Raw genomic sequence first — 14,497 nt, 5'->3', positions numbered from 1 at the left:
AAACCTAACCTAAATTAAGCGGAAGTAAAATTTATTTTTCAAAAATAAAAAAGTACGTGTTTTTTTTTATAATAATAGCTGTTCCATAAATGTTATTAAAAGATTAGAGATGCTTCAAATTAATTTAATGGTCGTATTTAACTTCTTTTTTTAACACAAACAAACAAAAGTAAACAATCACGCGGGCCACTGGTTACAAATATAAATGCATGGAGAACTGAAACGCATAACCAGCGATTAACCGTAGCTGCTCGAAGCGTATAGCAACAGACCGTTATCTGAAACACGTATGACGATAAACTTGAAACTCTGCTCCAGTATATTCGAGGAATGACCTACGTGGAAGTTGGCATGTCTTGATTCGTTTGTAAATTAAACAACGTATAAAAACAATTTCTGATATTTCATTGAAAGAAGTTTCTAATCTACTCTACAAAAATTAAAACGTCATTGACTCACGTAGGATGTTTACATACTCGTAACTCAAGAAAGTATTCGAATATTTATGGTAACCTTTTATGTATATATTACATATATATGTTATACGAAACATCTCGAAATTTCATTGGCAATGTAATGAGATAGATTGATAAAGTGAAACAAATCTGGAAATGTAAATACATATAGAAGCTGCAAGATACTACATCACAGAAGTATTTAAAGAATCAATATTTAGTAAGGCTATTTTTAACACTTGTTACATGTTTAAAACAGCTATTCATGCTATAATATTAATTTTTTACTAAATATTGTATGCTTACAGTATACATTTTGTAATTTCTATATGCATTTTGATCGACCAATATAATGATAATAAACGATCCTCATGACAGCACTAATGAAATTTCAAAATGTTTTACATAACACATACAATATATATATAAAGGTTTTCTATGGTTAAGTACTTGAATTCTTTCATGAGTTACTGTAAATACACACAACACAATGCGCCTTACCATTTTTCCCTCTTACGAACCAACCTATTATTATTGCAAGGATTAAGCTTTCAAAGCATTACTACAAACCGCGACAAGCAATGTTAGAAATAAAAAAAAGATATAATCTAACCTCATCGGTAATAATCGGCGCCTTGTCCATGTTGTCGTTGATCGGGCTGGGTGGCGACGTGGGGCTAGCACTGGGGCTCACATGAAACCCCTTCGACTCCTTGGCAGGCCTCTGGGGGGACACCCTCGCGGGGAAGCTCAAGGTTTTCGTCCACTGCGACAGACCACGCACCATCTTTTTTTCTTCTCGTCCAAAATTTCAACGATACAATATGCAATAATACTACTACATTCGTATATACGTCTCTAAACGAGTGAGTTCAATGCGCGACGATGCTTCGACACTGTCGCAACTGTTTTAAAAAACACACAAGAAAACAATACGACGATGGACCGATATCGGCATTTGTTTCAGCGCGAATCTCAATCTTCACGAACCTCAGCAAAAAATTCACTTCGAAGAGTTAACTGGCCGCTTATAAATATTAATAAGTGTTCCGAGAGATCGGCTGGCGTTGTATCCGTGTCGTGACACGCATGGAAACGGTCTGCTAGCACGCGCGCCAGCCAACGCACGCCACGAAGTTTACTGACAGACTGTTCGCAGTCCGGTCGGTCGGTTCTCTCTGCGGAACGGTCGCGTCATGCCCGCTGGACCAAGCGCGCTGATTGGCGGATCCGATAGAAAGCGACAGGCGATGAGCGCGCGACGAGGACAGACACAATGGAAAATGGCCAATGGGGTGGTTCGTTATACGAGATGGAACGAGACAAAATCAACAGAATTTACGCGAGATGAACCGCGACCGCGATATAATTTTCAGAGATGTAAACTCCTGTCCGTCGAGGGAGTCCGTTGCCTTCTTGTCTCTTTCTTCGTTCCAGTGAACGAAGGGAAGGCAGAGAACGAGAGAAGCCTAATAGTATCCGCGAGACAAGGACAGAGACCAGGGAGAGACGGTGAATGAAGGAACGTGTGAAAGAGATTATCGGATATGTGGCACAAGTACAGTCGCCGCTGACTTCATGGATCGCGGTTTAGAAATCGTTTAAGGTTACCTGGGACGTTCGCAACGGCTTGATAAAATGCCCAATAAAAGTCATTCTTATATCAGAATATCATATAATATATACAACAAACTACGATATCCTTGAATCTTCTTCAAATATCACTTATCTTTTACAGGAGATTTCAACGAAAGAATCATTTTTCTACAGAATCCAACAAATATGTAGATTCGATAATAAATTTCAATGGAAGATAAGATCCAATGATAAAGAAAATAAATCTTTATAAAGTATGTCACAAACTGTAAGTTCTACTAAGATAACTGTCTCCATAGAAAAGATTACCTGAGTTTCCCTTTGCGTTACAGCTCTCAGTCTAACGACTAATCAAATTATATCGATCTAAGTAATGACCTGGAGGCAGGTTGTAAGACGGTTTCTATCAGAGCGGTACTTTTACTGGCGCCCTTTCGGAGACAAAGAATTTGTCCGCGGCGATAGCGACTCGTGATCAGTAAAGACACACTCGTGTTGCCAACTGCAGGTCTGGCGGGATGGTGGGGAGGAAAACGACATTGTAAAGCCCGACTGGCGAGGCATGTTCCTTACTCCTTACATTCAGCCGCGTTCAGCTGTATGTAAGTACGCGGACAAGATCTAGCCAGCTGCGGCCTTCTTCGACCTTCCCCCCACTAGGCCGGAATCGAGCCTTCTGGCCAGCTACACGAACCGGTACGCCAGCGTTCTAACAAGGAACATCCGCGAAGACTCCGCCTTCGATCTTCGTGAGAGGCTATCTCGTCAGGACAGTCGAAAACGGGCCACCTTTGTAATACCTCGTCTCTTTGCGCTTTTATGGTATGTCGATGATAGTAAAATGAAAACTTCATTTTGTTACGTGAAGTAGAGTGTAGTAATAGGACCATATAACGGATATGAAAGTAAATAAATCGCGAAAAAGACAATATACAGTCGGTAAGGTAATTTTTGCATATAATAATATATGATAACAGTGACGATAATGGTAATTACGGAAGGGTGAAACGTCGTTTTGAACAATTCTTATTTGTAAATTTCGTGTTATCATTATTAATCTTTCCTTTCCCAATTTGAACATATAATGGTAGTCAGAAATAAAAGAATAAAGAGTTTTACAATTCCAAGAATTTGTATCACCGATATCGTAGCTCTGCTTCCGAATACCTAACGCGTTAGTCAGCTCTTCCATTCGTTATTCTATCTTGTCTAAGTGACACAATTTTGACCAGTGACTTCACCCTTTCAGTTGATATTCATTATGGTCATTCAGAAAGTTCGAGGAACGAAAGATTTAAATCTTTAATTTACCAGATCCCGCGTAGTGCGGAGGTTACACCATCTGTTCTCGCTTTTTCAAAAATTCCAAGTGACCATCAGATATGAGTCTCTCACCCTCCTCTGCGGGGTGTGTACATTTTAGGGCTTAGGGGAACGATCCATGTCGAATTCGAAGCACGTCCTTCTCTAACAGCTTTCTGTCGAGGTTAATTGACATGACATATGCTCTTGCGCATATTTCAGCTTCGTGCTATGGTAACCCCTAACGCTATGCAATTGCACTGTTGGGAACAATGAAATCTATCTAAAAAGCTGTAATGAATTGAAAGAGCATCTATTCTCTCTTTGTAGATTTTCTTATTTATTTTTTAAGCACTATCCCAAGGAATTTATAAGAAAATCATATTAATATTCCAATTTTACGTATTATGTGATTTGCAAGAATTCCTACCAAACTAATGGTTTTACTTTTAGGTTGCAATGAGTGTAGTAGAAGTGGATTGTAAGAATTGTTATTTAAAACCGTCGACCAGGCCATTAATAGCATTGTTCACCTTGACTGGATACGTTTTATCGAGAATACTTCCGTTCATTTACTGTTCTACTTACATACCTATTGCTTTACTTGAAGTTTTTGTTTTCAAAGGAAAGAATAGGAGACAATGTTAATGCCGTCTTGAAATTTGTATACTCGAGGATTCTTTTATTTGAAGTTTGCGACAGGTGTACCATGTCAGGTCGCATTAATACCTTGAAGACGTACTGCAATTTTACTCGCTGATATTCACGATCACGCACCTTTCCGACCCTTCTTGTACGCCAGGCAGGTGTCTTTCCCCACTTTTCTCTCTAGATCAAAATCTTTCTTTCTTCGGGGTAAACTTGCACGAGTCTCGACAGTTCTCCCTCGAAATTCTCTTTCACAGATTTTTGTTTGCATTTCTAGAATGCTATCAGTTTACGTTTGACTCCTTCCTTTAGATGTTAAACGGGAAAATGAATTTGTATTATTCTTTGTTTAGGAAAAATTTGATAAAATATCTTTCATAAGATATTTATAAAAATCTTACATCTTAAAATAAACACTTCAAAATAAATCACACGATGTCTTAAAGATGACAGGTTCCTGTTCCTAAGACGTCAATAAGGTGACTTTATACTATTTAGGATGTGAACAGAAATTTCGAAGTTGAATGTTTTGTCAGAAGGCTGGATTTGTCAAAGAGGATTGCGAAAAAATAGAGCACGTTAATTCAGAGAGATTTCACTACGTTGACATTTAAAAAGTCACTCGTGTTTTGTTTCAAAGAGGATTGCAAAAAAGCAAGATGTGCTAAGTCAAGAAGATTTCACCGTTAAAGGTGAAAAATCACTTCTGTCCATTAACCGTTCGAATCACAAAACGCGAAAAGCAAAACCGTAGTCGCAGACCGTTGCATTTTCTAACAGCACAATTCAGGCCACTTTTGCGATAGAATATCGCGCACTAATGTAATTGGTGCGTAACGTTTCTCGTGTCAAGGGATCCGATATCCTTAATAACCAGTTTCTCCGATTTCCAAACACGTCCCCCAGATGCTGACTTATCAGAAACGTATGTGTCAGCGTATTGAATCCTAATGGAACCGGAACTCACGAAAAAACTACCCTTTGTCCTCTCATCCACATCCCTTTATCATCCGTTGAAATTAGTCATGTGCACGAAAGTCAACAAAATTACGCGTCAAGAACGAAGATCACAGAGAAATACCACGATATAACGATTATTTTTCATACGAACAATTTTTAAATTCAGCTCCTTATCAACTAATAGCAACAAAACTGTTTGCATATTATGCAATATATTATTAAATTACCTAATAAATACACAAATATTTACAGTGTATCAACGATAGTCGATCGTCACCTTTCAAAGCGATGAGCAAAATAGAAAGTTGCGTGCACGATGCCACAAACGTTTGAGCCACGATACACCTTCTTATCGTAGACGAGTTTGGAACTGACAGTCTCGTGATTTCTCCATGGACTTCCGTCTATATTGGTGCACGAACATCCTGCAACCGCGAGGGAAATCGCGATTACGTTCGTAGCAGACACGTAAGGCTGGCACGCGTTCCCCTGACGTTTAGTCCAGTTTTGCATCCGGCACAGGTAGATACTGGGGAAAGGTCGAGCGACCGACCTGAATAAGTTGATGGTTACGCAATAATCGTGGTGCACCAGCGTGCTTTTTATGCTGCAAGGCTGGTCAGCTTGGAACGAGAATAGGTTCGAGACGTGCATATTTAGATTTAAAGATAATCGGCAATGAAATACTATTTTACATAAGATCTGGATTATTCTATTTAAACGCAGAATAAGAGAAAATTGTAAAGATAAATATTCGCTATTTTATTTAAGATATGCATTACTACACGTACGCGTGGAATAAGGAAAAATTAGAAATATAAAGATTGGAAAGGGTGTAGAGTTAAATTTCTCTTCAGAAATCGAATAAGACGAATCTTCGTATAACGAAACGAGGAGTCAATGAATTTTATTATCGATGAATCTTCCATGCGATGAAATAATCTTAAGCATAGAATAATGAAAAAATTCTAAAATATGAGTGATCAAAAATTCTAAATATCTATAACCATTCAGGAAGGTATGGATTTCAATATTTCTATGCAGAATGCTCTTTTAACAGTTGTAAAATAAATCATCCATATTACACAATATAATAAACCCATTCTAAGTTACCTATTATTACCGATATATCGATATTCCCCGCAACAATTCGTGATCTAACGTTACGAAGTACTCCAGAAGACACAAAAAATTTCTTTTGATCGATCGACACTATTTCGATTTCCACACGAGTATCAAAGAATAAAGGACCCTTAATACAAACACTCAGAATCGAATACCTCTTCGAAAAATCAATCCTACGTTAGATACGCTTTTGAGATACATTTGTTCCACGTCACAGGAGGAAATAAAATCGACGCAATTTACTCTCGATCGATATTGAACGCAACAGATCGCGCATAAGGTGGGTCCAACGCGCTCCGAAGAGAACAAAGAAGGATTTTTGGAGGCGCCGATGCTAGCAGCACCTGGAGAGTCGATGTGAGGGACCATTCGGAGGATAGGAGCAGCCCGGCGAATAATATTGGGAAGTGTGCAGCTGTCACAGCAGCTGCAACCCTCCTCCCTTGGCTCACAATCTGACTGGCAGCTTTTCTGCCTCCTCCTCAGCCTCCTCTGCCACCTTCTGCTCTCGTTTGCCATCACCTCATTCTCATGGTCTAACTTCTGCCTCGTATTCTCATTCCGGTTCTCTTCGTGAACTTCTCATAAAAACTATTGCACCTACAACCCTTTGACCATCGTGAATTTCCTGAAGGAAACTCTTTCAAATTTTTTTTCCCTTTCTTCCTTCTTTCTTGGGTTACGATTTCGAGCTTGTAGCGTTAGGTTACGGAGTTTTCTAAGTATAGGATTGGAAAATTACGGTGTTGCATATTCGACTGCCAATGAAACGCAAAGGCTTGTTAATTTGATATATTATACAAAAATTGATCATAATAGGTTATCTAGTTTTCAGTAAAGAAAAATGAAAAAATATTTTTAAAAAGACCATGAAACCAAACGATATTTCACTCGGTAATAAATATTAATAGAACAACACCAAGTAGATAGAGAATGAAAAATAGAATTAGTCATAGCGCTTTGATAACAGGGGAAAGCACCACGATGTTCTCACAAATGATTTCTTGAGAAAGAAAAAAGAAGTAGGGAGCTGCTCGTTCCCCGTGTCGAATAAGCATCCCTTAAAACGTGAAATGAGAGCGTGCACCGAGGAAATGAATGTGCCCTCAGCACGTTAATGGACTGGTTGTTCAAAGGGGGCCCCTTTCGTTTCCGCGTGAACATGTGGGTGTATATCTAGGCCATGCTAGCTGCTCGTGGAGCGATCAACCCCGTTTTTTCGAAGCCAACCACCGAGACCATCCTCTTTGACGAGGAATGTACGGCACCGGTCAGCTGCTCCTCCTGTAAAACTAAACTTCCTGCGCCACGTGTACATCTGCTCCTTCCCCGAGCATCTGGTGGGGAAATCTCGTGGTCCTGGATAGGTATGATGTAGTCACGTATAGCAGGTATCCCGAAGGTTCCCCGGGACTCCGTGTACAATGAACGAGCAACGCAAATGTTCTCGTTGTTAATTGCACGTATACAAGATTTATTCTATGTTTCGTACTCTTCGGTATTTGTGGAGAACGATAATGGATTATATAATATTGTTACCTCACTGAAAGAGAATGTGTGAGAAGGTTCCATTGAGATTCTTGGATCGTATACGGGTATTTAATATTGTTGCGTGTATTGTAATTTATGGGTTCTTGTAAACGAGGAATAGGTGTTTAGTGATACGAATGTGCGTCTAAGTGAAATTTTTTTAATTATTTGACATATAAGTTAGATGATGGTATTCGTGAAATCGAAATTAATAGGCTGGAATCCTTACGAAACATTGAAAATAAAATATGTATAGTATTAAACCTATTATAAAAGTAAAATAAGGGAGAAAATATTTGGAGCTAATATGGAACTCCTTCGAAGGTAATTAGTTGCATTATTAATAATTAACACGTCACATTATCAATAACTTGCAGATAATTTTCACACTTCCATTAAGAGCCCTTTTAGCGGTTTAAAGTTAGTAATTATCAATTATGAATCATACCATAAGAAATGTTAACAGACCCCATTTCGTAATCTCAACATAAACTACCTTGAATTCGTTAATGTTTCGAAATACAGAAAATATATTTTTGAATCCTATATTACAAGAGAACAAAATAGAAATAAAGGCTTTCGTGATATAAAACTGAGTTAAATTTGTCGGATCGAGTTGAATGTACTTGAGTAAATACGTTCACCACTGTAAACCACTGTGATCTCGTTAAACACTCTAAATATACTTTCTTTAAAAAAGGCTTAACCCTCCTCGTCAAAAAGATAGATACTTTACCTACTCCAAAGAAAAAGAGAAAGAAAGAAAGAATAATTCCTCACCATTCTGTCGAAGTAGTTCACAAACCACATCATGATCCTACTAACACTGTAAACGTATTCAAGACGTCATTTTTAATTAACACATCCTTTCCATTCACCGACAAAAACCATGGCCGTCCCGCTGATTCGGAGGACCGGAAGTCGGAACTATTATGACCGGTTTCGAGAGGTTGGTCGGGTTATCCGGCGCAATTACTACATTGTGCTTGGCTCGTCGCCCTACTCGTTACGAAACTCGAAATTTTTCACTATATGACAGACATACAGATACATACATACGTTTCGTTGGTTCGTGAAATTCTTCGATTCCTCCAACTCCCGTGAATTCGATCGATAGGTAAATCTCAACGGTGTTGGCTTCTACATCGAGAGTTCAAGTTTGTCGATGGAATCTATGCATTCCACTTGAGCCACGTAATTAACACGAAAGCGGGACTGACAACGTTCAGCGAATTCTCAACAAATCGCCTTAACTGCACCTTCTTGTCTCTTAGTGATACTTGGGAAAGTCGTTACCTCGTACAGCCATTATAATCATTCTCTGTTACCTTGAATCGTCTCCAAGAATTCCTGTTGTCCTAATTTGTCATGGCCCTTTGTTTCTCACTAGACAAATTGCTACTTTGCGAAGATGGTTGCTCGGTTGTTGATGTTTGTTGTGGTTGCAGTAAGTTGGTATTCGAGTGGGTGAATATTGTGTTGAAGAGAATGATGAAAGTTGTTGCGGGTTTAATGAACTTTGACTGAAACCATATACAGGGTGGTTCAAGCGTCTTGTTAACGGACAAACAAGATTCTTGTTAACTTGTTCTCTTAACTTGTTCTTTGGATTCTCATAAACGTGTTTTTCCTTTGCATTAGTAAATCCTTAACGTAAATCCAAAAGGTAATCGTCAATAACGTAATAGGTCCGATTATCGATAAAAGTTTCTCTGATTGGAAGCAAAATTGTATCGAGAAAGAGCATGGAGATGTTAGCGACCGCTTCAACAAAATTTCTGGAATTCCGAGTAAACGGGACACCCTGTATTCGCGTAGTTGTGTAATCGGCCTTAAGGATAAACGGACGCACACACGTACCAGCGAATACGCTGGTGAGTAGGGAGGTTCGTATCACAAAACGGCCAAGTGAAAGGATAGGCACCAGTTCATCTTGTGTCTCAACCTCCAACCAACCTTCTCGAATATATCCTTTCGTGCTGCAAGTGCGTCAGCTATTCGCATAAAACAACAGTTAATTCGAATTCACGTTGTTCACCCGTCGAGGAAAACGAGAAACGCAGTTAACTTTAACTATTTTTTTTCTTCTTTTTTTTTTTTAACGAAAACCCATTCTGGTTATTAGATTGCTGATTTTACGAGGGCACGCACGAATTGTTACATAAATTTATACCATTCACGGATAACAACCTACATAATTTGTCGACTCCTTGGTTCAGTAAGTATCTTCGTTTCAACCCTTTCACTATGTAATTCGAAGGATTCGAAACGGTATAAAAATACCTACGTAATTTCCAGTGTTCACGCACGATAAATTTGAATAATTATGTTTGTTAGATTTCAGTCGCGAAACAGGGAGTTTCGTACTGATACTCGTATACGTACATAGATATACATAGATGAGGGAACTGTTAGAAAAATTCTAGCCACATTTTTCGAGTTCTTTATGTACAACGAAGTGTGCAAGAAATTCCATCGACTCTGCCATTCTCCAATTACATGTTTTTGATACTCTATCTACTGCCTCCGCTCCATATATTGTAATTTCTTTCATGCCTATTTAAAATTTCCATCGCTTTCTTCCGCCAATGCTTTTTTACGATCATCCGTACGAAGCGAATCAAATTTTCACCTAAGCGAAAAGCGTATCAGGAAATTTTAAAAGAGAAGAAATTACACCTCTCTCAATTGATCCTCTCTCTTTCTAATGCTCAGTCTCCTGCCCCCAGTTTCAAACGGAAGCCTCCGCGTGCATTTTCTCCATTTACCCTAACCACGAACTATCTCATCATCGCGCGACATTTTTCTCTTATTTCCAGCTCGGCTCTCATCTTCGTAATTATGTATGGTACCATCGTGTAATTAAGAATTCGCTTCCGATGTACGCGTGTACACGTACCTAATGCATATTCGATCGCTATTATGGTCTTTTCCTCTTTTTTTCCTTCATCGATCTAATCGACAGACGGGATCTGGACTCAGGAGAGTGTATCATTTCCGCGAGTAATGCAATTTCGTGAAGAAAGAAAGCGGATAGTTATGCAACTGCGTGGCAACTTGTTCGTGGATCAACGATGTTCCCAGACGTGGAACATCTTCGAAAGCGTGCAGAACATCTGTTTGCTACAATTGTGGAAGCACCCCCGGCTAGCAACGGGGAAAGAAACCTAACTCAACTCACGACAGGCCGAAATAGCGAAGAAATCACGAACGCGCCCGTTTGCACGTATCGAGGATGCACCTGCATCGGGTGTATCATCGGCAGCAGGATCACCGGCCAGATGTCCCTCACACCCGTGTCAGGATCCAGAGTGCACGTTTCTGGCTGATATTCAAGTATCCAGATTCGACTATCTTTCGCTTGGAACGCGTTTCTGGATACTTTGAAAAGGTAGGTTGATTTTGGGTGTTGTTGGGTGCTATAGATGAAATAATTTAGAAGAATATATAGCACATAATTATTACACTATACACGACCGAGCGTATTTTACTTTAGATGTATCGCGTTGATGGCCGTACACGATAAATGACTTTGAGAGGATTTTAAGCGAGTAGACGATTGTTTCCGACGAAATTACTAATTGCGTGTCTGAAATGCTCGGCTCGGACAAAAACAAAATCGCAACGAAATGCCTTGAGACGTCGTCTTTTTCAGCTTTTTTATTGAACAAACCGAGACACACAGACCGTTGCCTTTCAGTTCCACCCAATTTGCAAACAAACAAGACAAGGAATTACGGAGGACGCGCCGCCCACTACGCGAGTTAAACGCTGAAATATTAAATGCCTTTATCGAAATACTCGATTTCAAGGACTACGAGTTCAAGCAGCGTGGAATTAATTACGATACATTCTTGCATTATTATTTTCAACAAGCTCCACAAGTATCACATTCGGAACAGGAAATTGGGTCTAAAAATTTGTTTATAACTGCACATCCTACGTACGCTCACGATGAAATTAGTCAACCTAAATTACACGTACGGTATATTTCAAATATCGTATCCAGGCGCTTGTTCATTTTTCACAGAACGTTGATTTAATCACAGAATAACAGGCAAAAATTATGCGCCATAAGCAGATAATGACTACACTCTGTTCTTATTATAGTACCTTATATTTTATTATTATAACACCGTACGACCGATTTCCGACGATCAATAAATACAAAGTTACTCGCATTATTTATTATCGATAATGTACGCATGTAAATTGATTTCAACATTCGAATAAGAGTAATCAATCTTTGCTTAAAGAACCTAAAGGTCGATGAATCTGAAGCAAGGATCAAAAACTTGCCTAATAATTATATATTGTTATTTATCATGTAATGGGATATCATATTACGTCGGCAGCGTCGTTTCCCTCTCTTTTTCCACGGGCTTTTTATCGGGCAGTGGCGTGCGACCGGCGCGATCATACCGCGTCCGACGTCTTCCGCACATGGAAACCAGAGTAACCAGTGCAGTAAGTAAAAAGCTGCAGCTGTCACAGCACTCACGGCACGGCAGCTGCAGCCGCGGTGCATCGGGGCCTAGCGATCAGAGTAACACGTTTCCAAGCAGTTTTCGTATTCACGGTGATTTCCAATTTTGCATAAAGATCTTTAAATATTCAATGCAAAAATATCGTAAAAGATAGAGCAACCTCTCAGACTTTTCTTAACGTTCTCTACTTTCTTTGCCTTCTTCGAACAAAATGTTCTTAATCGAAAATTGAAAAGACTTTTATTTTCAACGTTAATGATTTAAACGTTAAGCCAAAATTTAGGATTTATTCCACTCCAAAACTATTATCAATCCTTTTAGCGAACTTTTCTTCAGATTCTAAAATCTCGCATGCTAATTGTCGAGTATCGATTATCGAATACGTTGATAAAACAGTCGAAATAAGATAGAAGCAAACGATTTGAAATTTACACGAAGCGCACTGAATCCTTAATTACAATAGTTACTATCGCAAAACGTCGTCCTATTCGCGTATGCGCGACCGTCGGAGTTCAGTGTTCCCTTGCCCATACTAATTCATTCCCTTAAGCTGACATCACGAAACACGACTAACATAAATCTAATAGGGAAAATTCCAAGCAAATTTAAATCCCTTATTCCTATAAGAAAAATTCCAATTTCTATGTCCACGTCCATCAATCTTCAAAAATGAATCGCGAAATTAGAAATTAGAATTTCTATACCAAACGATCAACCGATAACATCGATGGTACCAATACGAAAGCGTACAAAAACGGGTCCTGGTAATCGGTCAGCCTCGATCGTTTTGATCGTCACGGGTGTTTATCGGTCAGCGGCTGCATTCCGTGCATATGCAACCGCACACCTAAGATGGATGCGACGAGATGAGAGAAAGTCGGGGATCCTGGCCTCGAGGTTGCCTTCGAGAACGTAACGAAGCGTTTGTAACACGTATGCACACGCGCGATCGTTGCCAACAGATAGGTGTGAACGTGCCGCGAGGAAAATGTCATCGGATGCACTCTTGCTATCCTATCGTCCAATTTTATTCCTATTATTTCTGTTTTTTTTTTCTCTTTCATTCAATCCGATCGCGTTCGCAGAAACGAAAAACCGGACTGTGAACTTCTTCGTGTAACCTTTGACTTTCCACTGACGAAACCGCAGAAGATTTTCTTGGAAAGTATTACAGGCGCAGACAAGGTGATTTTTCAAGTATTTCGTAATTCGAAATGTATCGCGAATATGCATGTTTGCAGGAATGACTTGGTTCAGGTAAATACTGATTATGTACGATATTTAACATACCTCGTCTCATCGAGCCAATATTGATACACAAAAACTGTAAACAGAAAGTTCTTGGACTTTGCTAGTACTATCACTTACGTTGGTAGCTATTCAACGTCATTCATGAGTCAGTATCATTCTTGGATTACAGATAATGTTATTATACAAATATCAATATTACTGTTATTACTATACTTTTCCTACAGCTGATTTCATTTCCTCTTTCATCGTGTGCTTTCTAAATAGAAAACTGTACAACACAATGAAAAGCAGGGTCCACGTGGAAAGTTAAAGGAAAATTGAAGAAATAAAAGTTTACTAAATAAAAGTTGTGCAGAGCAATGAAAAGTAAGGTGAACGAGGAAGATCAAGAAAATTAATAGATTTGTAAACGAAGAATTATAGAGAATAATGAAAAGTCAAATCCTCGTAGAAAGTTGAAGGAGCAAATATCTATTATGCTTGATACGACTGAATTAACGTTTGTTAGTGGCGTATTTTCCATTGAATCAAGCCATTTAACAGGCACTAGCCGAGGAACGAAGGTAGGTACGAGCTCCTTTGTAAGAGGCTGCCGCAGCAGCACACGCGGCAATAGGTAAACAGTCCGCAGAATGGTTGATGCATGTGGCCCCATTATTCTCACTCGTCAATCGGATTGTTTCAAATTAATAATTCACCGTGCCGGTTTATACATCACTGTGCATCCTTGTTACGTTACAGCCCCCATATATTCTACGATCGGTGTAATTTAACAATCGTTAGCTGGTAATTAACCCGGTCGAATATCGGTATGTACGTAATTCGAAATATTTTAATCGACGATATTAGACTTGCAGATTGGAATGAGGAAAATGGAATAGTTTCCGGTGAGAATTAGCCGGCGGCTATTTGCGATTGGAATAAGAAAACGAAACTCGTTCGTTGCAATAACAAGAGAATAAGATTGGGCTTACAAGCGTAGAAAATCAAAAGAAAACACCTTCGTTCAGTTTTATATAAGCGAAGAAACTGTCGGGTTGATGACAAAAGAAGAAGAATTATTATTATTATAAGAATACTGGAAGATATTTAGAATCTTTTGTGTAGTTATTTTGCGCGATTAAAGTTTCACGAAGAAAATTG

General features: G+C 39.0%; 1 protein-coding gene across 6 annotated transcripts in view; it reads right to left on the bottom strand.

The window, feature by feature from the left end:
• The window catches only part of LOC126916945 (TNF receptor-associated factor 4), a 33,898-nt gene that overhangs the window by 17,498 nt on the left and 1,903 nt on the right, over window positions 1-14,497 (bottom strand). For 3 of the 6 annotated variants that reach the window (XM_050723279.1, XM_050723278.1, XM_050723280.1), the window contains one exon: window positions 1,069-1,221. The exons of 1 other annotated variant lie outside the window; for it this stretch is intronic. In XM_050723279.1, coding sequence (XP_050579236.1) covers window positions 1,069-1,098 — 30 coding nt within the window. In that variant the 5' untranslated portion in view covers window positions 1,099-1,221. Of the gene's footprint in view, window positions 1-1,068; window positions 1,641-14,497 lie in introns of those variants that run through there. 2 more of the 6 variants (XM_050723282.1, XM_050723277.1) reach the window with 2 other exon arrangements.

This window comes from Bombus affinis, chromosome 5 (genome assembly GCF_024516045.1).
Source record: "Bombus affinis isolate iyBomAffi1 chromosome 5, iyBomAffi1.2, whole genome shotgun sequence".
Classification (NCBI taxonomy): Eukaryota; Metazoa; Arthropoda; class Insecta; order Hymenoptera; family Apidae; genus Bombus; species Bombus affinis.
The sequence above is the reverse complement of the archived record's forward strand: the minus strand, read 5'-3'. Positions and strand labels throughout refer to the sequence as shown.